Source organism: Sabethes cyaneus, chromosome 2 (assembly GCF_943734655.1).
Source record: "Sabethes cyaneus chromosome 2, idSabCyanKW18_F2, whole genome shotgun sequence".
NCBI lineage: Eukaryota > Metazoa > Arthropoda > Insecta > Diptera > Culicidae > Sabethes > Sabethes cyaneus.
Window position 1 is genome coordinate 240855293 of NC_071354.1, and position 27676 is coordinate 240882968.

General features: G+C 39.1%; 2 protein-coding genes across 2 annotated transcripts in view; one reads left to right on the forward strand and one right to left on the reverse strand.

The window, feature by feature from the left end:
* LOC128733404 (CYFIP-related Rac1 interactor B) overlaps positions 1-27676 on the forward strand; it is a 94516-nt gene that overhangs the window by 36754 nt on the left and 30086 nt on the right. The gene's annotated exons all lie outside the window — the stretch shown is intronic.
* LOC128733403 (phosphotriesterase-related protein-like) lies at positions 5384-7074 on the reverse strand. Its single transcript, XM_053826968.1, has 6 exons — positions 6876-7074; positions 6775-6811; positions 6459-6710; positions 5965-6402; positions 5686-5906; positions 5384-5597 (listed from the first exon to the last, which is right to left on the reverse strand). Exons 2-6 carry the CDS (start codon positions 6797-6799, stop codon positions 5460-5462), a joined length of 1074 nt encoding a protein of 357 aa, XP_053682943.1. The 5' UTR covers positions 6800-6811; positions 6876-7074; the 3' UTR covers positions 5384-5459.

Genomic DNA, 27676 nt, shown 5'->3' on the forward strand with positions numbered 1-27676 from the left:
GATTTCGGACGTAAAACGAGAGAACGTCAATTCAAATATGGACGAAAAAGAAGAGGACGTTAATTCAAATTTTGGACATAAAACGAGAGGACGTTAATTCAAATTTTGGACGTAAAACGAGAGGACATTAATTCCTGGACGTAAAAAAGGTGACGTAAAACGAAATTTCGTAACATGAATGGACGTAAAGTGTAACTGTATTATAGTACCTAAAACTGTAAATAATTAAGACGATAGCTTTACAATTTACGGAGGGAACGGTTGAAGAAAGTAATGAAACAAAGAGTCGATATAATCTAACAGATTGATACCAGGCGTGAAGGAGAAAGAGTGGAAGAGGATGGGGTAAGGGAGGGTCATATGAAGCAACGCTAACACCCGCGTTGAGAATCTCGGCTAACCCGCTGACAGACAAACAGCGTCACGCGCAGTAACGCTGTTTGTCTGTCGCAATGGCCCGCATAGTGTCGTCGTCCCGTCAGTAAAACGAAACAGATTCTCGATCCATGAATCGCACTTATGCCCCGTCCGTTAATCGCATTTTTGCCCCGCTAGGCACTTGACGGGTTTTGATCAAATTACGGAAAAACGAAACATATTTTGTAAATTCTTCTCACCGCAATTACAAGAGAAATATCCGAGTGATGTAAAAAGCTGCTACAGTTTTTAAACAAATAATATCCTCCTGATATCGCATTTGCCGTATAACGAAATATTACATCAAAACCGTTGTAAAATAACATTTACCCATAACTCAGCAACTATGCTTCGTAAACAACAAATGTTTACGATACATTCAAGCTGTCAAAGTAGTCATCCATCCATGCCACTGTAGTCAATTTACTCGGAATCTGCACTGATAAATTATTGAATCGCACTTTTACCCTCATCGCACTTTTACCCCTCCTTACTCTAATTGATTTCGATAATACCGACGCCATCTGCAAAACCAAGAATCATGTGAGATTTCGTTGCTTTCCAGCATCGCACGAATCAGCTTAACTAGTTTCGCCGGAAACCCACCTTCTAGCATTATCTGCCATAGCTAATTTCGTTTGACTAAATCGTACGCCGCCTTAAAGTCCACAAACGGATGATGGGTCTGCAAATTACACTCCCGGAACTTGTCTAGTAACTGACGGGTAAACAATCTGATCTGTCGGGTAGCGACTCTCACGAAAAGTAGCTTGGTGCTCGCCGATACAGCATTTCGCTAACAGTCTCAGTCTACAGAACACTCTGATACGGGAGAACACCTTAAAGGCTCAAAACCCCCAACCAGTTTCTTTCAGCGTCCGCGGTTCATATGTCCATCGCGGAATGAATTAGTGTTCCGTCGGGCCCCAGTTTTGTGCAAATTTCACTTCACGGCGGTGTTAATGGTAAATCCAAATCTCGCTGCTTCCAATTTAAGGGTCTTGAAGACTTTTTCCTCTGCGCTACCCGTCCTTTCCACGGTTGCTCTTCGTATTGAACCTTCCGAGGTAATCTTGTATAGAAGGTAACAGAGTGCATCACTTTGGTTTAGTCTATTCAACTTCACAACAGCGGCTGAGGTCTCACCCGCTATTCGGACGCATAATTTTGACCCATCTTGCGTCGCACAAATTAGCTTCTGCTTTCTTTTTTTTGTGTGGATATTATCACTACGACCAGCATTTTGATCTATTGTAATCTTATCCAGGTATTGTTCCGCACTTCGTTGTTATTGCAGTATCGCTATAGAGTGAGCGAACTGCTTATTATCCGTGCTTAAAGTGTCGGTGTGTTTTTACCCCTTTTTCCCTCTACGCTTCTTACTAGTTTTCAACCAACCTAGCTCTAAAGCCAGGTAGTGCGGAGACTAGTTATAATTTGTCCTTGGACAAGAGGCTTCAATCGCACCTCGAGCAAGTATCCTTCTTATAACCAGCCCGGCTAGAGGCTTCATGGTCGGTAAAGCAGAGTTCAGCACAGAGTGAAGGTGTGTGTGTGTGTATGTGTACCTTACTACTTATGCATCACCTATCTCGTTGCTAGAACCAGGAAGCGGAACAAGCTATAATTTGCCCTTGAATAAGAGGCTTCATTCGCACCTCAAGCAAGTACCACTCTTACAACTTGCCCTGGCAAGAGGCTTTCATTGTTAGTAAATGCAGAATGCAGAAGGAAAGATGAGGAGGGGCCTGGGAATAAACCCATGCCAAAGTCACTTAACATCGAATGGCGTGATTCTACTAAGATTCGAACCCACGACCACTCGCTTGTCAAAGCAGACTCGGTAACCTTGCGGCTACTGGGCCCCCTAGCTTCTGCTTAATTAGTTTCGTCGGAAAACCATGCTCTAGCATTATCTGCCACAGCTCATTTCGTTTGACTAAATCGTACGCCGCCTTAAAGTCCGCAACCAGATGATGAGTCTGCAAGTTGTACTCTCGGAAGTAATCTAGTAACTGACACAGGGTAAACTGATCTGTTCCGTCGCAGTTTTTCCAGTCGACTCAATGTCCTTTCTTTAAAATAGGGCAAGTGAGGCCATCCAACCACACCTCCGGCATTTGTTCTTCCTACCAGATCCTGACAATGACGCCACTCACTCCCCGCTTTTTGAAAGTTCAGCCCGGAAACTGCCCTTACCAGCAGCTTTCCCGTTTTTTAGCTCAATGATTGCCTTTTTGTCCTCCTCCTGTGTTGATAGCTCTACAGCCTGTCCATCCCTCAAAACTCCCATCCTGTTCCTGTTGATCGCCATGTTTAACTTAGCTCTCCATTCGACAGCGTCTCTAGAAGTGCTTCTTCCACCTCACTGAAATCAATCTCAAATGACAAAACTGATAGTTATCAAAAATTTACTGCTTTTGACGCAGGACTACGTCTCGCAGAAGGGTCGCTGCTATCAGGAGGTAAATCCAAAAACTCAAAACGCTAATAGCTCTGCCAATTCTGAATGGATTTTGCCATGGTTCGAATACCAATCCATCGATTCATAATAGATGCAGCAATTTTGTGGTTTTTATTGCAATTTTCGTTTACATTGACTAAATAGTGAAAATAAACGCAAAGCTTCAAGGTCAAATTTCCCAAGACATTTTCTTCGTGATTAGGAGAACTGTGGGTAAAATGAACAGGGGGGGCGGTAAAATGAACAGGCACCCAAATTCCCAGTAAACCGATTAAAATCTGTTCAAGATCAATAGGTATCTTCTCCTAGAAGTATTCCAAGCTGTTTGAGACAATATGTGGTGATCATAACCTTTCCAATGTGAAAAAAGATTGAAAAACTAAAAATTTTTTGCATAAATCTGACGCCGATGGTAGTTTCCACTATTAGTAACCAAATTAAATTTCGACTATTTGAATCATTTAGTTTTGTTTGCTTATCACTATCCTGCGATTTGCGAAAATTCCAAATATTTTTATCAACTGTTTGTTTATAATAAACATTTGAAAACAATTGGTGTTTTGAGGGTAAAATGAACACCTCACTATCAGGGCAAAATGAACAGTGTGTATAATTATATTTTATTTTTCATTTATCAGCAGCCACGAAATAATTACAATTCAAGGTATAAAAATGATCGAGTCTCTCGAAAAATGACGGAAAATGACCGAGTGCTGGAAAATCATGCGAGTTAAAAGTCAAGCATTGTATGAACGTGGCAAAGATACATTATGTTATCTTTATGGAGTCCCAGTTTAATTTCAACAGCCCTGTTGAATATCTACGGCTTATGTAGAACAATGATAGTGTAAAATAATGTATAATTTATCCAAACTGCATGTTAAGTGTAGTTTTCTATGACATGTTCATTTTGCCCTCACTGCATGTTCATTTTACCCACACGAAAAAAATCAGGCTCGAATGTGACGGTTTCAAAAAAGAAATATTTCATGACGAATCGTTCTTTTTCAAACGACTTTATATATTGCTACGTGGAATATGAATCCAGCTTTCAATTCATATAGTGCGTTCAGCATTTGGTTGGTTCCTAGGGGAGAAAATGGCGAAATTGCTAAGGGTGTTCATTTTACCCCCAGTTCCCCAGATGTTTAAACCTCTACTGATTTGATATCTGTGTTTGGGAAGTACAGTGGAGTGCAAAACCACCCCTTTCCTTCAACCGTTTTTATCTTCAAACACTGAATCTAGTCCAATAGTTCTGAAAGTGAAACGTCATAGAAAAGTGAACGGTCGTCGTTTCCTTTTGCCAGATTGCATCAATATACTGCAAGAATTTGTTCGGATCTGTTGTCTTGCACGGAAACAGGGCGAAAGGGATATTTGTGCATGTGACGAGACGCAGCAATTCTCAAAGGGAGGAAGTTCAGTGACTGTCTTATGTGAGAATAGTTTTAGAGGGTTTCATTTGCTATTTTGCGTCAGTTAGTTGCTTGCTATTCTTTACATAGTTTCAATTATATTTCTGTCAAGTTTGCATACTTGATGTAAAGTGTCGAGTGTCGAAAGGAACTAGCAAGATGCAGAGGACGTTAGCTAATTGATATTTTAACTGGCTGTCCACATGTTAGTTGTAAGACAACTATACTTCAAATCACAATGAATGGAGCAATAATTTCGTGGAAGTTAACGAATGCCAAGTTACAAGTCGTGCAAAAATTGTCAAAATGCGAAATTATTGCCAATCATTAGAAGATATCTAATTGTGGCCTGATGGTTTAACTCTTAGTGAAACTACGAATTCTAAGAAACTGATAAAAATGATATACAGAGTACAGAGATTTAGGATATTTAAACCTAACTTCATTTAACAAATGTATATAGGGTTGGGTAACAAACTGCTGAACATTTTCATGATTATTTTAATGTTCGTTTCGTATTATTATAAAGTAAATAATAATTTCAGTGCTCAAATAGCTGTGATAAACTGTGTAACATAATTTTCTGCACCACCCCAGATCGTATCAACAATCGATATTTTTACTCACTCCCCGTGCAAAATTCGCCATCCCCCACGGAGTGTGCTATATTGAGACCGTTGATAGCACACGCTGCTCGGGAGCAGAAAAGCAAGACGTTGCATTTGTTCGACCAGCCAGTGCCAGTAACAGTATCAGACCTTTTATCATCCACAATCGCTGTGCCATCGTCGGCAGCAATGGAAAGCAGAACGAGGTAGCATACGGCCATAAAACCTGGAACCGATTTTTCCAGATCCAATGAACGACCAGACCGTAGTTGTAGCACGCGGCTCGAGCGGCTACTATGCAAGAAAGTCAAACACTGTTGGGATAGGTCATGGGTTAAGCTCTGTGCTGGGCTGTGCTGTGACCCACAAACGAACACAAACGCACCCGATTTGCCACCCCTTCATTGCGCCAATCATGCTGCCTTGTTTTGCTAACGCAGTCAGCCGAAGTAATAAAAATACGAATGGCACGGAGGAAAGTTTTTCATTTTTATTAATTCTTAAAATTACGATACAGTTGATCAAAGTTAATTCATCACTATTATACTTAAGTTATTTTGGCATTGCCAACCACCTAGCCGGGTTCTTAACAGTGATAGTATCAATCGTCTTTTGATCCAGGCCTTTCAACGTCAAACGCATCAGTACATTGGTCAGTATATGACTGTAGCCGTGCCCACCGAAAGAGGTCTGTATCGAAATAAAAAAAAACGAAACGTGTTCAGAATATTCAGCCACAACATTCGCAATTTGGTTTCAATTACACTATCGAACTTACCAATCGATGTTTGGTATGGACGTCGTGGGACATTAAAATTCGATTTTCAAATCCCTCCTGCTGTAGATTCAATATGTGCTGTATACGTTGCTCGTCCGATTGCATGGGGCTCGTTGGATTCAGCTGATAGTAGGAACACTCAGTGCCGAACAAATCGAATTGACAGTATGTTCCTAGCTTAGCAAACTCCAGGAGATCTCCCCCGTCAAGAATAGTCCTATCTGTAACGAATTTACTCTGTTGAGAACATAACCCAACTCATAATCTGTGCGGCTCTACCTAAATGGCTCATAACGCATTTATCAGCCTTTCCGCCAGCTTCCAGGTAGACACGAACGATTTCAAACGGTGCATCTCGCTCACGACCCGGATGGAACGTGACCGGACAGTTGAGGACACTTTGAGTTTCTGCCGTCGCTTGAATGGCTTTTCGCTCGAACGCAGTTATTGGCCAACTGCTGCCCACCTCTCCGATGACACCACAATTTACAGTTTCCGTTCCGCTGCCAATGCCTCGAACCGGTACTCCGAACAGAATCTCCTTCGTGTACAGATCGGACATCTCCTCGATAGTCATACTGAGGACCGATTCCGGTTGCACACCGTGCACGTAATGACCCGTTCCTGCCACAACATTCACGCCGGTTGCTTCCGAAACCTTTAACATAAGCTGCAGGTCTCGATTCAATCCATGCGACGTATTTTCCACAATCGAACCTATCCGGAGAAAAATCAATTAGGACAGGAAAGTTGACGAAAAAGTTCCCCTTCACCTCCTCCGAACTTTTTAAAGCTCATCACATCCTTCATGACCGCTTCGTGAGTATCATCATCTTCGAAATTAATGTTATACTTGCAGCTGTACGGATACTGCCGTATGTAGCCCACATTTTGCAGCGTAATTTTACTGCTGACATACGCTTCCAACTCCAGCGGAGCGGACGAATAAAAATTGCTGAAATCCAACGAAAAGTGCTCGTGCGTCAAAGTGTATCCCAACGTAGCCGGAGGAACTGGACCACGCACTGAAACCAAAAAAAAAATGTTTTATTCCACCGTAATCAAAGAGAAGAGAACCGCATTTCGAACCCGTGACTACTTTTTGATTCTCCATTACTCGAACAATCTACAAAGGAAAAAAACGAGTTGTTAAAAGTTAAACAACAACAACAAACCGTTCTGCATCCTACCTGCTGGAGGTTTTGAGTGGCTCTGCTGGAGCCAGATTTCTGCTTATCAGCAGCGACTAACAGCGGGCAATGCTATTATTATCCCATCCGGGGTGCACTTGTTTGGGTGATAAAAATTTTAACATGACAGCTCATAGGGTATCACACATACCAATATGACGCCGCACAATGATCGAAAAATAAACGAATTAAAACAGCGATAGTGAAGTGAAGCAGCGCGTTCCAACAACCAAGTAGAGTCAACGCCCAACGGAATCTAGACTAGTTGTGTTGTTAAAATGGAACGTTGTGTCATAGTGTCACTAATTTAATTTCTTGTCTTTAACTCTCGAACGAGAGGTTGTTTGTGTACTGGTACTGGTAGTAAACCGATGTCTGTTTACCATACTGTTTGTCTGTTGCTTGTCACATCCATGGAAATACTTCCACTGGCAGCGCGAATGGGTGGTATGGGTGGTATGTTATGTATGTACATTTCGTTCACAGAAGTTAACTTCGTTAGACGAAGGGTTAGGACAGGTAATCATACCACGAGATCTGTTGCATATATCTGTTTACGCTTGTTATCGCGCGACGGGCTTTGTGATATTTCCTGTGATACTCTAAATATACTAAAACCAAAAATTTGTTTGTTACCTTCAACCGCAGTGGAAGAATTTGTTTCTATGATGGTAAACAACTTGTTTATCAAAAATTGTTGATCTGGCTGCAAAATCTTATTGGATTTAATGAATATGATGATGTTCTATTCTGGTCTGGTGACCATAAATAATCGAAAATTTCTTAAACGGCACGAGAAGACAATCTACAGTGAATGTGCAGTGAAACTCACTGCATAAAATTGCGGTATTCAATGTTTTGCTTTGTTATGAAGAGATTTTGTCCAAAGCCATGCAACTTTTAAATTTTGAAGATTTTTTGTATTCGTAACTTAACACTATCGTTACACTACAGCCAACTTTTTCGATGTCTTTTTCAAGTCGATGAAATTGATAACGACGTTCTTTTTTCAACAAGATGATGCAACATGCCCCATTGATGGATTGCCTACATCCTCTTCTGTTGGGTACCCTTACCACTGCGTCCATTATTTTGAACTATTGTGGTATGCCCCGTTTATTTCTTTTGCTGTACGCTTCAAGCTTATAGCTTACCTACCACTTATTGAGGAAGTGATAGACTGGTAGTTGGAGTGAGACAGGTGCTAATTAGGGATAACTTGGTTTGTGAACCTTGTTACCCTGATCGGCGACGCAAACCAGATCTCTCTAGGCTCTTGTAGGCCCTTTTGAGATACTGCAGTCTGCGTCCTATTAGTGTTCCGCGGTTTCGCTCTCAGGCGACAAATATCATCTTGTACAAAACCGAGATTCCGAAGATGATATTGCTCGTGCAATGTCCTATCACAAGACCGGTAAGCGTGCTGAGATCTCTCTTATTGAGACTCAGTAACGTTTGAGTAACCTTAATACTGGACATGTAATAATTTTTTTTGATTGTTTGAGCTATTGTACGGCCATCCAATTGGCCATGACTGTTCGGCTCTCACATTGTTTCAGCTCATCCTTCAACACACAGTCAGAGATTCCGCAGAATGGATCTGGACCCGTATGTGGAGAGTAAGAGCATATCTAGCTAGCTCGTCTGCTAGTTCATTCCCCTCTATACCGCAATGACCAGTAATCCAATACAAATTTACTGAGTTCGCCTGGCTTAGTTGCCGTAAGAGGAAAATGCAATCCCAGACAATTTTTGAGGAACACTTAATTAAAAGCTTTAAGGGCTTTTAGTGCCGCTTGGCTGTCAGAGAGAATTCAGATATTAGCAAGTCTGTATTTCCTTTTAAGACAGACGTTTATACATTCTATTATAGCTGTTATCTCTGCCTGGAAGACTGTTGGCCAGTTTCCCATCGCTACAGATATTCTTGTTCTGGGGCCGTACACTCCAGCACCCGTTTTCACTCCCATTTTTGATCCGTCGGTATAGAACTTGATTGAACCACTGCGGACACTAGGTCCCCCTCCATCCCATACCGAACGCGAGAATTCGTTTACCGTGTATGGGATGTCATAGTTGATTCTAGCTTTCATCCAATCACTGTTCATTTGCGCAGCTGGACCAGCAGGTAGAAGATTCAGAATACTCAAATGACCGGTTTTATCCCCACCGAGTATTGTCCTCATCCTCAATCGTTTAAGTGTTAGGGCGCTTTTCTTACCCTCTAACTGAACATGTTGATTAAGGGGTAGCAAGTGGAGGATAGCCTCTAGAGCCTTTGAAGGTGTGCTTTTCGTTGCTCCAGTTATGGCCATGCATGCTAATCTTTGAATTTTGTTCAACTTTTTAATAGCTGGGGCTTCCCTAGTTTTTGGCCACCATACCAATGAGGCATAAACTATCCTAGGTCTCACAATGGTATAGATCCACATCACCATTTTTGGTTTGAGGCCCCATGTTTTTCCCATCATTCCAGACCATACCCATAGGGCAGTGTTTGCCTGGCTTATTATCGAATCTAAGTGTGCATTCCAAGATAGTTTTGCCTCTAGCATTACTCCCAGATATTTAACTAAAACGCTACATTTAATTTCATCTTCCCCAAGATGTAGAGGTTAGAGGTTTGTAGAGGTTTCTTCATAGCATTTGCCATTGATAAATAGGAAGCATTATCAAAGTCCCCTTCGATATCGAGAAACGCGCCTAATGCTATGTCTTTCGATGAAAGAGACTTTTCAATTCTCGTCACGAGCGTGTGTAGTACTGTGACTGTAGATTTACCAGCTTGAGAGCTTGAGCTTGTTCAGATTTAATGTATTCATATAATGCTTTTTCCATAGTTTTTAGCAATACTGATGTTTAACGAATTGGAAGTGATTTGTGACGTACCCAGTACCCGAACTCATTTTGGATCGAGGGGAAAGCTGGCTTCGTGTGGTCTCGCCTTTCCCACTGATCTTACCGGAGTTTCCTGGGCCATTTATGGAGACCACTTTTTTGATTCCACTCGGCTCTGGCATTGCCAAACTGTCAAGATTCATGGGCATGGGAGACTCACCTCGATGAGTCTGCTCTTTACCAAAATCTCTGTTGGGACACCCTTGAGCACGTTGTGGAACCCCTTTTTTGGTACCAACGGCCCCAATGATGCCCTGATTTTCAGGATTCCTGGAGTTTTGAAACTCAGCGCCAAGGGACCCTTGATCCTCTTTGACTTAGATAGTACTGGCCTCAGAGATTATAACCTCCATGGGCTCGCTTGTGATTTGACGTTGCCTCGGATTTACTCCCCTCAGCTGAGTCTCGCCAAAACGAAAGTTTACGATAAAGTTTCTACTTGCAGAATTCGCCATTTGTCAGTAACGAGATTCTCATTTTGACTCTATGCGTCTTCTGAGTCTCTCGTCATCGAATGACACACTTTGTGGCAAGAAAGCATGAAAAATTTCTGGAGACCACTTTTTTTTAACCAATCCGAGGTTTCTTGGTTCTTGCAAGAAAGAACCAGGTACCCGAACTACTGCTGCTCTATCGCTACTAATAGAGTATCCTGTATAGAATCTAGCTATCTCGTACTCAGTTCAGTGCTGGGATAGTTCTCAGAGAGGTTCCCAACTCTAATCTATCCTACGGTCCCCTGTAGGAGACACCAGTAGCGGACCCCACGCGGGGAGGCTTGGGAGCCTCACCAGTAGACTCCACTCTAATTCCTCCCCTACGAGCGGAGTGGGTGGATAGCTTACGCACATCTTGTCCCGCTCGCTCTCGAGGGCACGGATTCATCTTCGGTTTTTTGGGGATCGGCTTTTCTTCGCTGCTAGGCAGATCCGGTACACGTAATATTTTACCTGGCACAGAGCCAGATTGGGTCAACACTTGCTCCACATAGAATTACCTACATAGAAAGTAGCCTACAACATTCATAGCTCTGGAAGCATTGAATGATTTTGATAAAAAATGAAGAGCTTTTCAGAAAAATATTGAGTTGAAGCTTAAATTGTTTTTTTTTCTTATATCTTCGTATTATGATAACCAAAGAGAGCGAATTTAGGTACCCCCGATTTTGTTTACCATGTAGACCCGGTTTTATCTACCTTTTTTTAAATTGTCATTTCGGCATGACAATTTGGAAGATTTCATGAATTTATGCATAACAGGGAATATTTCTCTGTATTTTATAGTTTTTTTTATTTTGTATGGGCTTATCACTTTGACCACAACATTATTGATCTATTGTAATGTTGCCCGGGTGTATGCTGTATTCTGCACTGCATTTCTGTGCTTTACCATTATTGAGTAAACGATAAGCTTATTTTTTTTTATGCGTGCTTAGGTGTATGAGGGTTTTACCCTTGCTTCGATGCATGTCCTACTATACCAAACCTGTTTCGCCTCGTTATAGTTAGAACTGGTGAGTCCTCATGAGGTTCAAAACCATTACCTCAATAGGTCCTCATACCAGTATACTAACCATAAGAAGCGTCTTCGGGATAATATAGAACTCAGCATGAAGGAAGGAAGGGTGATGAGGGGCCTGAGAATAAACCCATGCTAAAGTCACTTTGACATCGAACGGCCTGATTCTACTAAGATTCGAACCCACGACCATTCGCTTGTGAAAGCAGACTCGGTAACCTTGCGGCTACAAAGCCCCCCATTTTATAGTTTACTATATGGCATCTGTGGTATGTAATTATACACAGAATGGGTATAATAATGCTGAACTCAAATACGCAAAATAACTTCCATTTATTTTGTCGCATATTTTTAACATTTCATAATGATCCTTTGTGATATTTTTCTATACCGTAACGCTAACGGGCACACCCGGTCTCCGCTAGAAACTATGATTATCACCTTTTCTTTCTTAAAAAATCTAATCTTTTGAACCATTGAACCGATTTTAATAATTTTATTACCAAATAAAAGGAATTTTAATGAGATTTTCAAAAAAAAAACAATAAACTGACGTTCAAAGTTTTTTATGATTGCAAAAACATTTTTTGTAGGAGCCTTGAAACTTTTAAAATCACTTAAAACTTTTAAAATATTCGTTTTTGCCTCTCTACTATATAAATATATAGTATAAAGTGATTGCTATATCACTCGAAAACCCGGAAATGGAAAGAAGATTTTATTTTTTCATTATACTTTCAATGGCAAGCTAGTTGTTTACATACGATATCAAAAAACAGATATCTGACATTTTTAGTTTATGAGAAACTCTTTTTTAAGAAATAAAGATGCGGAAATGCAATGGACTCGCATGGCGTTTTATTTTAGAGCCGCATTTCTTTGTCAAAAAACCCCTTTTATTAAAAGTAAAAACAAAAACCATGCGTCTCCATTGTATTCTCGATACTTTATGAAAACTTAGAATTTCTTTGGTCTACACACCATGGAAACATAAAAAGTAAATGTTTTCAATGTTTTTGTGATAATAAAAAAAGTTTCCAATATTTCCAATATTTTTTTCTGAAAAGCTCATTAAAATACTTTCCATTTGGTATTAACATCATTGAAATCGGAAGGTGAAAAAAATGGTAACTTGGGACCACAATGACTCAGAAAAGAGAACCCTAAGTACCAAATAAAAATACGGATCTCAAATTTACTGCAAAGGAATAAGTACACAAAATTTGAATAAAATCGGAGCAATTTTGAATTTCGATATGTATTTTTTCATAATATTGCTGAGTTGACATGCATTATGGCTAATGGTTGATATAAATAAAATGAGCCCTATGCGTAAAATTACGCCAAAATAATATATAGGGTAAGGAACGAGTTAAGCAGTGTTACCTATTTTAATCAGTTGAACATAAATGATCCGAAAATGCACTTTTTTATTCATATTTTCAAAATCTTTTGATAGGATCATCTTCACAAATCACTTAACCATACATTTGATTCACACAAACACAATTTACTGGGTTTCCGACAAGAAATATGATGAATTAAAAATTGTTGTCCAAAAACGTAAATTTTTCAGCTGCTCTTCAGCAATCGCCACCTCGCTACGAATTCGAATTCATCAAATTTTCAGCACTTATTACAACCACTCTGAAAGTCAAGCACTCAATTGTCACATATCATATTATTCAGTCTCTTTTTTTCTATTATCTAAGGCTTTGTCACTAGCCAAAAGTTTTATTATTTTCTAACAAAACTGAAAACAAATTCTGAATTGACGGAACCTGTTCACCACTAGCAGCAGCTGCAGCACAACTGATGAACTATCGTGTTGCCAAGACACTGTTTCGGTTCTGGAAATAAGAATTTTAAGTTTGAAATTACCTGAAACCTCCTATGGTGAAAACGTGGTTCAATACTTTCAAGAGAAATGTATGTTCATAATTAATTTTTCTTTATTAAAAACAACACAAAAGACAGCTTTTTCAATAATTTTCGAAGATTTTCTCAGTGATATAATAAAGCAACGATGTGTTTCAATGTTATTTGCTTTGACAACACTGTTCTGATCGTTTGTACTCGGATCGATTATACTGGCATATGTTTACCTCTTTTGTTCTCCCACCATCCTTATGAACAGCGAGTGAGACGTCAAACTCGCAGTTTCCCATAAGAACACCAGAGAATAAAAGAGACGACGAATATCGTTTGCCGAACGGTGCGGTGAGTGTATGCCCCGATAAACAATTTAGACAGATGGCATTTTACGCATCTATGCCGATACGCTATGCCGATTACGCATCAGATGCCGATTACTAGGTCGCGGATAGGAACGCGAACTTACTGAATAGGGGGAAAAGTTCGAGGGATTTTTTAACGGGACGTATAAAAATTCAGATTTCAGGATTGCTTAAAATAGCACCTTGCGTGTGAAAATGGGTTCGGTGTGTTCAAAATTAGTTCCGCCGCTCCAACTTTTAAAGCGAAAAATCAAAAGTTTAGCTCAACAATAGTGTCTTCCAATGGTAACAGCTTGAAGAACTAAAGATAGCAAGAAGATTGGTATGCTGATATCCCCCACTTAGTCAACCCATCGCTTGTAATAAGGTAAAACAATTAGTGACCCGCTTAGACTGCTTAAAACTAGTTCTTTACCCTAATTGAAGAAAATAATCAATATTAACAATACTTTTTATTCATTTAAATTATTTTGGAGCAATTTATTTTTCCCCAAATTTGTCTACTTTCCAAATATATCTACCAAAAGTTTTCGGATGGGTAGATAAAATCGGTAAACCACTTTATATTAAATTGGTCTTTAATGAAAAAATATATTGACAATGTTTGGTTCCATTTTTTTGGAGATTCCATTTATTTCGCGTTGTATTTTAGACAGAAAATTTCAACAAAATTAGCTTCACGCGATACAAAAAGTTATCAAGCTGAGACAGTGAAATATCTCTCGGGGCTCGAGGACAATGTAAATGTGAACCAATTAGTGTGGGTGTCCCACATCAAATTGCATGACGGAAAAAACGCTGTAGAAAAATACCTAATTGACCGATTTTTTTTTTCAAACTTTTAGACAATAAAATATAATCCATTAGTAAACCTTTGGCATATCATTTTAATCCAACTTCAATGCCATAACCGTATGCTCGCGCCTTCCACTTAACTCGACTCTAAAAATTTTGTACAACATCTCGTTGCAGCTTCTTCTGTACGGAAACCCACTTTTTCTTCATGTCTTCCTCAGATTTGACCTCCTTGGGATGCTTCCATAGTGCCTGCTTTATAATAGGCCAATATTTTTCGATGGACCTTAGTTCCGGTGCATTGGGGTGGTTCATGTCCTTGGGTACGAAAGTGACCCCGTTGGCTTCGTACCACTCCAGGACATTCTTTGATTAGCACGAAGCTAGATCCGGTCAGAAGGTCGTAGGGCCCACGTGTTGCTTCAACAGAGGAAGCAGACGCTTCTGTAGACGCTCTTCGAGGTAGATCTACCCGTTTACAATCCCGGTAGTCGCGAACGGCGCACTCTGTTTGCCACATGAGCTGATCGCTTGCCAAATCATGTATTTCTTGGCAAACTTTGAAAGTTTCTGCATCCTTACTTCCTCCGGAACATCAAACTTGTGCAGGGCGGTGAAGTACAGAAGCCCCGGAAGCTGCTGGAAGTCCGTCTTGACGTTAGTCTAATCATCCATGATGAGAGAGCGACTGTAATCTAAAAAAATTATTATTGGCAAGTTCTTGAACTAATGGTGGCTTTTTTCACGACAGAACTCGATTCTGGTTTTTGTGATTACCTTGAATCTCAAATCAAACCTAATTTATTCTCTTTTCGCATTATAGCGGCTAAACTCTGAAAAATATTTAAATTTTATGATTTTATCACCATTTTGCTTCTCTTTGAGTTGAACTTGACTTGTTAAAAATTTCTGTATTAACACCAGAAATTATAATTTTTTTAACTATTGAATGTCACCCCGAGTCGAAAATTAAAGTCAGCACACAATTATGGGTCACTCGCACAATTGTGGATCATTTTAGTTTTAGGCAAAAAGACACCTTCACATTTGTAGTTGTAACTATTTTAGCTTAAAACCAAAACGACTGAAACATTTTTTTCAGATAACTAGAAGGGTATACTTTTCAAATAGATTGAAGAGCTCGTTGGTAGCTCTCTCCACAAAAAGTTTTAAAATTTTTGGAAAAAAGTGTCTTACTGTAGACGTCTCTCCCCTATACGCTCTGCAAGAACCTAATTCTCTTCCGTCAGAGTTATTCGACAGTCTGGTGTGCTGAAAACCGTTCTACTCAGTGAATGTCGAACAAAACTAGGGCAAAGCGTGAATTTTAATTGCTAACTGTTACAAATGAGAACTATTTACATACACTCTTATCATTAATTCTCGGTAAAGATTTTTATCTGACGAATGGTAACTTACATGCAAGTGACGTTTTGATATTTTTTATTTCGTCAGAAGGATAAAATCTAAAAAGGTAGAAGTTATCTGGGAAAATTGTGGATTGTGTAAAAATTAAAACCCCTAAGAACAATTTCTTTAGTGAACATTTTTTTTAAGTACCTATTTTCAAAGATCTAAGGCATTATCACTTTTTTCTTCAAAACGTCCTAAAGCCCAAAATGAATAGAATTAAAAATTCAGAAACTAGGCAAAGAAAAAAATACCACGCGATCCTATATCATTATAAGATTATTAGAGAATCAGATATTTAAACAAAAGAGAAACAATGATTTCTTCTTAGCGTGCATAACGCGTGACACACTGTGGAGTGCATTGCATCTGTTAAGTAGTACTGCAAATAAACGCATGCAGTAGACATAAATAATGAGTTTGCAGCCGTCGTTTTGTCCTTCGACGGTCGTACGTACTACGTTACGTAGTAGTAGTGCTCGCCCTCCGGAAAAGGAAACGACAGCAGTGCACTGTATTGTACGTACGTGTAACAATATACTAGGTACTGTAAGTTTTCCCTCTTCCACTGCAACTTCTGCGTTCATCGCTGTCACTGCACGAATGCAGTAGCAGTAGTAGTAGCGGCAATCAATGGCACACATTCCTTTGTCCTGTAATCCACTTAATCATATGGTCTCTAGATGGTGGGTGACACATTCCAACGATCAGCGATCAGTGGTTAAACCGTCAATTGACACTGGTGTGATCCAGTTGAAATTGTTGAATTTCATTCATTTTGTTTGACTTCAAAGCACCTTAGTTTAAAGTTCTATAATCTAGATTTTCTGCACGTAGATTATTTTGCACCTTTTCTTTGTCAATTGTGCCGCTCTGTGGCGATGACTTCGTTAAATTGAACGTGATTCAATTATTTCAGTATGCTAAACTATCACAGGTCCAATATCGATCCGGGTTTCATTTCGTTCAGCTCTAAATTTTCAGTACTTTCGCTTCGTCCGCAATCGTTCCATTCCACCTGATGATTTGGGGCGATTTAAAGCGCGCTCCTGTGTATGTTTGTGGAGTCACAAAACAAGAACTTCACCGTTTAGTATCATCATGTTTGGATATGTAGTATGTATAATACATTACATACATAGGTAGGAAGGTAAGCATTTGAGTTTTGCAACCTTCATAAAGGAAATCCCCTTTGGCCTATCTTTGACTGGGGTATTCCAAGCAGAACACCGACGACGACGACGACGAGGACGACGGTCGACATACAGAAAACATGATTTGGGTTTTTAATTTTTAATGAGCGTGCTCTTCATACATACACCGATGCTCAACCTCCCACCTAGAAAGTGAGAAAAGGGGTCCAACCCGACGTGTTCTGTATTTTCAGTGACCATCCTTCGGATAGATGGCTGACCAAGTAAAGGGGATAACATCTTCTGTTGAAAATCAACATTCTGGTTCTGTAATCTGGTTGCAATAAAATGAATCGTTTATAAACTGTATTCAACTGTAAGCTATCGAATTGTTTCAAGGCACAATATAGCACTTCAACGACTAGCCTATCTCTAGCATTTCAGACGATGAACGAACGTTTGTTTTGATCTCCTCCGGATAAACCAAGATAACGAATGCGACAACGTTGTTGAATGGTTAGAATGGCTTGTGGGATATTTATGTGAACGGCGGCGGTCCGCCGTTCGGTCGATGTATGCTCTATGCTGTGGAGCTCTGAGCTGCTCACATGTCAACAAAAGGATACGATGCATGCAATGTTGCAGAAAATGCCGCTCGATATTCAACGGTACAACACAACGATGCCGGTGGCGCTATCGTTGATGGTTTTAGTCTTTTTAATATAATGTTTCAGAAATAGATCAAATTGGAATTGTTTGCCTCTGCAAAATCACTTCGATTAAGAAGTCTAACATTGCAGAAATCACAAAGACATGAACAAAAATTTTGGGAATGCTATTTTTGAACGCAAAAAAATTTCGATTTAGCTTTAATCACTAAGCAGAATTGCTGTTTAAGCGTGCAGGGCGCTACATCTCTGCATATCAGCGTTGGTAAGAGGAAACGCTTATCAACTTAAGGGTTATTTTCAGATATCCCGAACTCGAGTTTGTCACGTGGTGCCTGACTCTCGTCTTGTTTTTTACTCATTGTTTTGTAGTTTTCTTTCCCATTTTCTGCCGGGAAAGGAAAGAGTTTAGCTCTTTTTGTGTCCATTTTTCTACCTTTAACTGTTTCTAACTCATTTTATATCCATTCCCTTTCGTTTTTCCTCTTCTAAGTACCCTGTTAATATCACAAAATATAAAATATTTTGAACGCTAATGGCATCGCCAAGTAGGAATGGATTTTCATGGTTTGAATACCGATCGCCTCATAATAAATGTAGCAATTGTATGATTTTTATTATAACTTTCTTTTTCAATCACTAATATAGCGAAAATTAACGAAAAGTTTCAAGGCCAAACATCCCCATCCATTTTCTTCGTGGTTGCCTTGCTTCACAGGCAGGGACGACAATAAGACACACCATCTGTTTACTGTGATTTCAATTACTTTTCTTTTAGAAAAAAAATGACAGAATCTTCTCGTTTTAACAGGCAGAAGATTCTTTAGGACGTTTAAAGCTAGACCAATTTGATGTCTCTGCTTGGGAAGTACTCCTTCCCAGCAAGATTTCTTACGAGTACGATCGCCAATAAACCTAGAATAATTTGATGTCTGTGTTAGAGAAGAGTGCTACAGTTACAGTGTTCGGTTATAATATGATTCTGTATGTATGCACGAGTTTGTCATTTCATTGGAAGAGTAGTGGAAAGAGAATGTATTGTGTTGTGGCAAGTATGTGTTATTGAAACGTGGGGTTGGTAAGGGTTGGTAATAAAAACAATTTTTAATCTCTGTAAGGTAAAAGGACTCCAGTTGTTTTGTTTTTGCTTTTATGAAATTGTTTCCAAATGCACATTTTCGCCAGGGCAACTGTAATGTTTTCGCGCGGTTTGGGTTGAATATCTTTATATGTATTAAGGCACAAAAGCGCGCTATTTGAATCTACATTCAACCGAAGGCTGTTTCCCTGATATTTCTGGGCTGTAAATAGTGGGTGTCGATTGTGGAAGACACAAATAACCAGTGACTGATATTTTTTCTCCTCCGCTGGGTTTACGATAAAATGATTATTTTCTACTTTGTTGAATGGCAGAAGGAGAAGTTAGTACGTTTATGTGCATCTTTCTCGCTATTCTTCTTTTCCATTTTGGTTTTTCTTCTTTTCTCTTCCATTTTCTCTTTCTTGTCTCGTTTTCCTTCCTTTTCTGCTATTCCTTCTATTTTTCACTTCTGTTTCTCTTCTTTTCTTGTTTTGTTTTCGCCCTTTTCAGTCCTAATTTTTCTCTTGCTGTTGTTTTTTGCTACGTTTTTTGTTCTTTCTTCCGTCTTTCCCCATCTTATACCCGTTGTTCTTCTTTTCCTGTCTCGTTTTGTTTTCTGTCCCAATAACACCTTTCCTATTTTTTTTCGTTTTCTTCTGTTCCGTCCTTTTTCTCATCTTCCTTAGTCTTGCTTTTCTGTCACGTTCTGTTTTTTTCGTTTTATCTCGTTTGTTCTCGGTTTTCATTTTTTCTTTTCTTCTTTTTCTGTTCTTGTTTCTCAGTTTTCTTGTTCCACTTTATCTTTTCCTGTATTGGTATCCCGTTTTGTTTTTGCTTTCCTGTTCGGTTTTTCTTTCACTTTTTTCTCGTTTATTCGTCTCATGTTTCTCATATTTTTCTTCTTTCCTCTTCCGTTCTCCCTCTTTTTCTGTTTTGTTCTGTTCTGTCTTTTTTGCCTCGTTTTACTCGTTCTCTTGCTTTCTCCTTTTCCACTTTTTTCTGTTCCAGTCCCGTTTTTCCCTCTCTTTTGTTCCGTTTTCTTGGTGTTCGCTCTCAGTTTTCTTGTTTTTCCTTGTTTTACTGTTTCATTGTTTCGTTTCTTTCTTTGCTGTTCCGTTTTTCTTATTTTTAGTCTTTGCTCTTGTTTTTTACTCACTTTTTACTTTTCGTTTCCAGATTTCTAGCTTTTGCAAACTCATTTTATGTCCATTTCGTGGATCATCAAAAGTCACACTGAGAATGACTTGCATTATTTTGATGATTCTTTTTGCAATTTTAGCTGATCTAGATCAATCACGGACAACACGGGTGATCAAACTAACTATGCTATGCTCTTTCAAACTTATTTTATCTCCATTTCTTCTTGTTGTTCCTCTTTTTATATAACCTGTTTTTTCTCCGTCTTTTTCTCTACCTTTCGCTTTGGTCCTTTTCCAGTTTTTCTTTTCTATCCCATATTCTAATCCCATTTTTATTTTGTCCCATCTTTCCCTTTTATATTCCGTATTCCTCTCTCTCTCTCTCTCTCTCTCTCTCTCACACACACACACACACACACACACACTTGCTATTATTTTTTCACTTTTTGTGTCTTGTGCCTTTTCTTCCGACTTCTCATTTTCTCGTTCGTTTTTTCTTTTATCTGCCCGCTGTATCTTCTTTCTCTTCTTTTCTTACATCTCCCATTTCAGTTCTGATTTGTCTTTTGTTCCGTTTTTCGGTTTGTTTTTCAATTTTTCCTCATTTCGTACCTGTTTTTCCTGTCTCGTTTTTGTTTTTGTCTGTTCCGTCCTTTCCTTTATTAGGTCCTGATTTTCCTTCTTTTCTGTCACGCTCTGTTTGTGTTTTTTCCGTTTTAACTTGTTTGTCTTCCGTTTTCTTTTTTTCTTTTCCTCTTTTTCTGTTTCTCAATTTTCCTCTTTGCTATTCCGTTTTTTCTTCTTTTTTCTGCTTTACTGTCCAGTTTGTATTCATTTTCTTTCTCTTTTTCCTCATTTTCTTAAATTTTATTATTTTTTTCTCTATTATTTTTCTTCTTTTCTCTTCCATTCTCCCTCTTTTTCTGCCTAGCCTCTTGTTTTTTGCCTCGTTTTTCCTTTTATTTCTCTGTTCTTCTTTGTTACTTGTTTTTTCTCTTTTCCGGTCCCGTTTTTCGTTCTTTTTTGTTTTATTTTCATTGTTTTTCCTTTCAGTTTACTTCTTTTTCCTCTTTTCTTTTGTTTTTCTTACACCCTTTTGACATCTTTTTCCCATTTTCCTCGTATGCTTTCATCGGTTTCATTTTTTCCCGTTTTGTTTTGATGTTTTCTCTTTCTTGTCTCGTTTTCCGTTCTTTTTCTCTATCGTTTTGACTTTTATCTGCCCGCTGTTTTCTCTTTCTCTTCCTTGTCTCGTTTTTGCCTTTTTCAGTCGTGATTTTTTTCTTGCTTTTGTCTTTTGTTTTGTTTTTCGTTTCTTTTTCTTTAGTTTTTCCTTATTTCACATCCGTTTTTCCTCTTTTCCTGTCTCGGTTTTTTGTTTTCCGCCTTATTAACTCTTTCTATTGTTTACATTTTCGTCTGTTCCGTCCTTCCTCTTATTAAGTCCTGTTTTTCCTCCTTCTCTGTCACGTTCGTTTTTTTTTTGCGTTTTCTTTCCTTTGTTTTTGGTTTTCATTTTTTCTTCTCCTCATTTTCTGTTCTTGTTTCTCAATTTTCCTGCTCCCATGTTTTTTCCGTTTCTATTGCTATACCGTTTTTTCCCCTTTTTTTCTGCTTTACTGTCCAGTTTCTCCTAATTTTCTTTCTCTTTTTCCTCATTTCAACGTTTTTTTTTGTTTTCTTTTCCGTTCTCCCTCTATTTCTATCCAGTTTCCTCTTTTTACGCTTCTGTTTTATTGTTAATTTTTTTCCCTTACGTCCAGTTTTTCCTCTCATTCTGTCACGATTTTTCGTTCGTTTTTCGCAGGAGCAGCAAAGGTAATCCATCTGTGCATTTGGTAAAAAAAATTACTTGTATTTTAATAAGAAACTGTTTCCTCTAGAGCGTAGAGCGTTGGTCCAAGAGCCTGCATTACTATTGATCATCACAAAGAGAATGATCTGCTACTCCCAAGCGTAATTAGAAGATAGCTCTTTGTGCAATTTCAGCTGATCTAAATCAACTGCGGGCAACTCACGGGTGGTCAAACTATGTTAATTACAAAACAAACTTACTGCCTATTGTTTGAACTGAAGCTTTCTGTAGTTAGTTTTTTTTCCTCATGCAAAACATTTGTTTGCCAATGTTTTACGACTCGAATCGAAGGTAAGATAAAATCAAGCTTAGCTTTTTCCTCGCGGACACGGTGAATTCCGTATCTCGACTAGTCGATTGTTATGAATATTTATTTTAACAGACCTTTCTAGGTGTAAGAAAAATTACATTTAAATAACATAAGATCTACCTTCCAATAACAGCATAACTAACCTAATTTCACTTTACTTTTCTTCTCATTGCAGGTGAGTTACAGCTGAAAACTTCCATTTTCTCAGTGGTGCCACCATTGGCACATTGAGCGAGAAGCAGGTGCTTCTCGCCACGTTTATTCAGGTATGCTTGAAAATATGTGATTAATTGTTTTTACTTTCAATATGCGATTTACTGGTCACAGGAGAACTTGCCGAAAACGAATTTGAAACCTCATACAACCGGCAGTACGTGCCTCGAATTTGCTAGTACGAAATCGACTGTACTTGAGCGGTTTCTTTTGTAGAATCTGCTTCGCACAAGCAAAGTTGAGTATCTCAATCTGTCTAACAATGCTAATTGATATTTGTTCTGTTTCCTAACCCAACAGAATTGGTGTTTGTTGGAGTTGGACTGAAACAAACGAGACCCTGTTTAGTCAAATTACTCTGATTGGTACAAATAGTAAAAGAGCTAAGGCACTTTCTTGATTATCTGTTTGCCAACCCCATCAGAGTAACATGGCTAATCCATCACGTACCTCTTTCTGTTATCTACGTTCGAAGAAAAAAAAACAAAGATTAATCCGAGCAGAAAACAAAATCTGCCAAACACGTGTTCGCAACAGACTTAACCCGGCTGGTTGGTACAGTTCACTCGAATGGAACGGATAAGAGAGCAATGTACCGGCGCGTCCGTCAGTTCATCCATCTAACCTGATTTAACACATTAGCGCTAACCAGTTGGTGGTTGGCTGGGAGAAAACCGCTGTCTTCTTGTCAATCACAAAATACTCCGATAAAAATAAATCAAATTATATCCTTGTTCCACGGTTGTTCTCAACAACCGGTACGAGGTGCAACATTTTCGCCCATAAACAGTGCAGAACATGAACCGGTTTGCAGCTTATCACCACTAACTGCGATAGAGGAGATTGCCTGCTGCGAACACGGGTCTTCACGATCAGCTGAGCGCGGCAGAACCCCGTTGTTGCCAGTTGCTTGTTGCTTGTAGTTGGCTTCCGATTGGCCATGTTTAAGTCTTAGAGTAAAACAGCACAAAAAAACCAACAGCTAACGGCACTTCGTCCGTCAAACTCCAAATAGCGCACAACACAAACTCTTCCTATGCTGCTACTAACTATACATACTATGTTGTATGCAGATGCGATGGGTTATGGTCGTCGCGGATTGATTCGTTGCTCGGATGATTCATTTGGCCGACTGCTGCAAGTCATCAATTATGCATGCCACTTGGTTGAAGAATGGCGAAGCTCATTAAACGGCATGTTTACATCGAGTAGCAGCACAGCTCCTCTCTGAGCGAGCTCGAAAACGGGCCAAATGATTATAATCATGACGATGATGATGATGATGATGATGATCGAGCGCGACTGCATTCGACGCAGCCTAGTAAGTATGCAACTATGCAAATGCAGAAGCCCAGGCTAGAATTGGAACGAAAAGACGTGCGAAATTGTGCTGCTAATGGGTGGAAAATTAAATTTAAGCTGCATCTGTTGGAAGACATAACGTTACATCATGGTGAAAGGCGGGCAAAATAACTACCAACTTGGTTTGTTGCAGCGTTGTCATTCGGGTTTAGTTGGGATGGAACATTTTTATTGTCTGGATTGTTTATTTTTTACTTAAATGAATTCTACATGTTACTCATAAATATCAAGGTTTACAGACACTTAAGTAGTCACTGCGTGGTTTATCGGTCGCATTTTGTAAAACGCAAGATTTGACTGAATCATGCGCTGCCTTGAAAATAGCGCACCTAATAATATTGGCCAACGACTGGAGTGGCGAATGGAGATCGCCGCTATTCAGAAAGTTCGGTGGTCAAAAGGGAAGTAGAAAGGCAGAACAAGGAGCCGGGTTTGTAGTGTTGGAAAAGCAAAGGAACGAGTTATTCGGTGAGGCCCGTAGATGATCGTAGAATGTGTGTTGAGAATCAAGGACAAATCCCTCATGATGCTAAGGCCAAGTTCTACGACAAGCTCGAGAGGTCCAAAATGCGCATGCTGGCACGTCCGAGTGTGGCTTTTTTATTAGATTTCTGAGCGCTAACCGGACTGTGACACTGCCACTATGCGTCAGAAATTAAAATTTCGGGACAAAAATATTTGCGGGTTAACGGCATGTCTCAGTTGAATGTGGTCTTCGGTAACTTTTTGAATAAAAAATTGATGCATCTTTTGAAGGGGTCGTCCAATATTTAAGTATTACTTAAACAACAATTGAAGTAATAACTTTTTGAGTAAACTTTTTTTCACCTTTTTGGTTTCAAAATATTAAAGATAAACCAATTTCAAGTAATTTTTCTGAAGATATGAAACTTCTACCTTTTACCCATTTTCAGCAATAGACCTTTGTTTATAAACGACCCCTCAAATCACATTTCTTCTTGTAACATGTTTATTTCAACAGACCGCTCAATGTGATGTTCTACAAAATATTTTGCACATAAAAGAGGATTATTTTTGCTGACGACTGTTTTGCTTTATATGCATTAATTAATAAGATATAACTGATTTTAAGTTAAAAACCGTCTGATGAAAAATCCGAATATATTAGCCATCTGCAATTATCTGCAATTAGTTTGCATACCAATTTGTAGGGAATTGTTAAAGTTATCTGCCCAAATGCGTATTTCAGAGAATATCTGGGAATACCCGAGAATACTGCGGATTTTTTTTAAACATATTATAACTAAATAAATACGTGTCAAACAGCCTTCCAGGGCTGATAGCGAGTAACTTTTTTGCAGCTAAATTATTTTTTATGCAAAATTTTATTTGGTGAACCCACATCGCAAGTCAAATATCAAGATTATTGAAAATCGCAAGATAACAAATGTCTTTACGCCAAATTGAAACAAACGAGCTAAGTCAAAAGTGGGTTTTTATAAGATTTTGTCTCAGAAAATCACGAAATGTTCCTCTAAAATAACGAACTAACTACCTAGGCACCCAGTTAGCTTCGGGTACGATGCTGGTCTAACAAACCAGTCGTCGTATGTTCGAATCTCGGTGGTGCTGTTAGAGTCAGTAGGTTCTTTGCACTAGCCCCGTAATTGTCATGTATTCATAACTGATTGCAAAGTCTGTCGATAAAGAAGGGCCAAGTCCTAAGGGCGTTTATAACCCATGGTTTTGATTGTTTTCATCGAAAACAAATTGAAATCTGATAAAATGAAGATCCCAATAAACAATTGCACAAAGATTTATCTAGAAAATGTCTTGTGTAGAAAATCAAGAAATCCAAAATTCTAATCTATTTACGTTCTAGGATAGCGGTTCCCAAATGGGGGTTCACCGAAAGTATTAGGGCAGGGTGTCAATTATCCATCAAAAATAAAATTCTCTATTTCAAGTTTTTCCAGGTGTATTCCGAAAAAAATGCAGATGTAAAATATCTCGTCCACTTCTCTTTTCTAAGCGGTTATTTTTCTAAATTAGGTTTTATTCTTCAATTATTATTTTTTTGTGAATTGATTTTTCAATTTCAATTAATCTTTTCATGAGAAATTTGTATGTTCGTAGCAATGGGTTGTATTCTCAATCACCTCTCTGGTCGACTGCTGGACTGCTCGATTGCTCAACTGGTTGACTAGACTGCTCGACTGGACAGCATGATTCATCTGCTCGACTCAACTGTTCGATTCGACGCTCGATTCAACTGCTAGATTCCACTGCTCGACTGGACTACTCGACTCAATTGCTCGACTCGACTGCTCGAATGAACTCCTTGACTCAACTACTCAATTGGACTATTCGAATCGGCTGCTCAATCCGATTGCTCAATTCAACTGCTCGACTAGACTACTCGATTTAATTGCTCGACTCAACTGTCAGCTTGAATCAAAAGCTCGACTAGACTGCTCGACTTAGCCACTCAACACGACTGCTCGACTCAACTACTTGACTTAACTGTTTGATTCGACAGCTCGACTTAACTGCTCGATTCATCTGTTCGACTGAACTGCTTGACTGAACTGTTCGACTTAACTGCTCGAATGAACCGCTTGACCCGACTGCTCGACTAGACTGCTTGACTAAACTTTTAGATTCGAGTGCTCGACTCGACTGATCGACTAGACTACTCGATTCAACTGTTCAACTGGACCGCTCGATTAAATTGCTCGGCAGGACTGCTTGACTGAACAGCTTGATTTAACTTCTCGACTTGACTGCTTCACCTAACTGCTCGATTGAACTACTCGACTCGACTGGACTACTCGACTCGACTGGACTACTCGACTAGACTGTTCGACTCAGCTGCTTAATTGGACTACTCAACAGCTTAAATAAACTGTTCGACTGGACTACCCGACTCAACTGCTCGGTTGGATTACTGGGCTCGATTATTGCTCGACTCGACTGCTCGACTCGCCTACTCAACTCGATTGCTTGTCGGGATATCATAAGGTCGGTGTTAAATCAGACCGGACCAAGTCGCAAAATTTAAAAAAATTAGTTAATGATAGCAAACGATCAAGAATTTTCTAAGCAACATTTTACTCTAATCAGACTACATAGATGTTGCAAACAGCCAGAGTTAGAAGATGATTTCGAATGCAACAAACTTTCGATGCGTTTTTCTCGAAGTCAGAAATTTGCCACTCGGTTCTGTCTGACTTAACACCGACCATATGAGTCGTTTTGCGGCAGACAATAGACGGTTCAATACCACTCACACAAAAGAGCCATATTGCCCGCCTATAGAATCAGTACAGTGTAGATAATGTTTTTATTCAGTTAAATAAAATCCAATATGACCGTAAAAACTATTTGTTTCAGTTTCCAGCTGACTCTTTTATGTACAACATCTTAGAGCTATTTTTTTCCAATATAAAAACTCAAAGAACTAATGCAAAGATTAAACATCTTTGCAAACGCTGGCCAATGAAATATATCCGCAGTTTTCTGAATTCTTAACAGGCATTTATATTTTCCGGATCGTAAGATTCAGGCTCAACTAGTGCCAAATACTGTTTTCTCTTATAACATCTTATCTTGTGCAGGAAGAGCACAACTAGCAGAGCTAATTTTTTCTTCACACACTGGAGACTAGAGCCTGTTTGCTCTGTATCCCAAAGAGAATATCTGACATGCAAAACATTCTAAAAGCAAAACTTCTGGAATTTTTGCGCTATGCAGTAAAATTACTGACAATTGAGATTATTTTTGGAGCATGGCATAAACCTCTGAGCAATCGTACGGATCAGTTTAACGGCTGAGATGAACAATTTGAACACCCGCAGTACGTTGCATTAACCGCGTCAACTGTTAGCCGTCATTAGCTGAAATTGAAGTGGCAATCAAACGTCTGAATTGCAGCAAATTTGTGGTTTGCTAATTATGCTAATTGTGGATAGACTGCTAATTGTGGATAGACTGCATTTAGGCCAAGATACAGAAAGCTGATATCACATATTTTTTGAGTTCAAATGTAAAAATTTGTTCTATTGCATGGCTGCGAGACGTGGTGCACAATATCGGCGAAGATAATGCGGAAACTGCAGATTTCTTTAATCGCTGTCAGCGATATATTTGCTAGCTTCACACTTGGATCTCCAATTTGGACCACCTTCGCCGATGGTACCAGCGCCAAACCGAAACTGGAAT

Excerpts from the sequence above, each read along its gene's own strand:
- LOC128733403 (XM_053826968.1), bottom strand. The coding sequence starts at position 6,799 with ATGGAGAATCAAAAAGTAGTCACGG. Across the intron at positions 5,907-5,964 it reads ATGCGTTATGAGCCATTTAG|ATAGGACTATTCTTGACGGG; the intron begins GTAGAGCCGCAC and ends AATTCGTTACAG. Across the intron at positions 5,598-5,685 it reads TCCATACCAAACATCGATTG|ACCTCTTTCGGTGGGCACGG; the intron begins GTAAGTTCGATA and ends ATTTCGATACAG.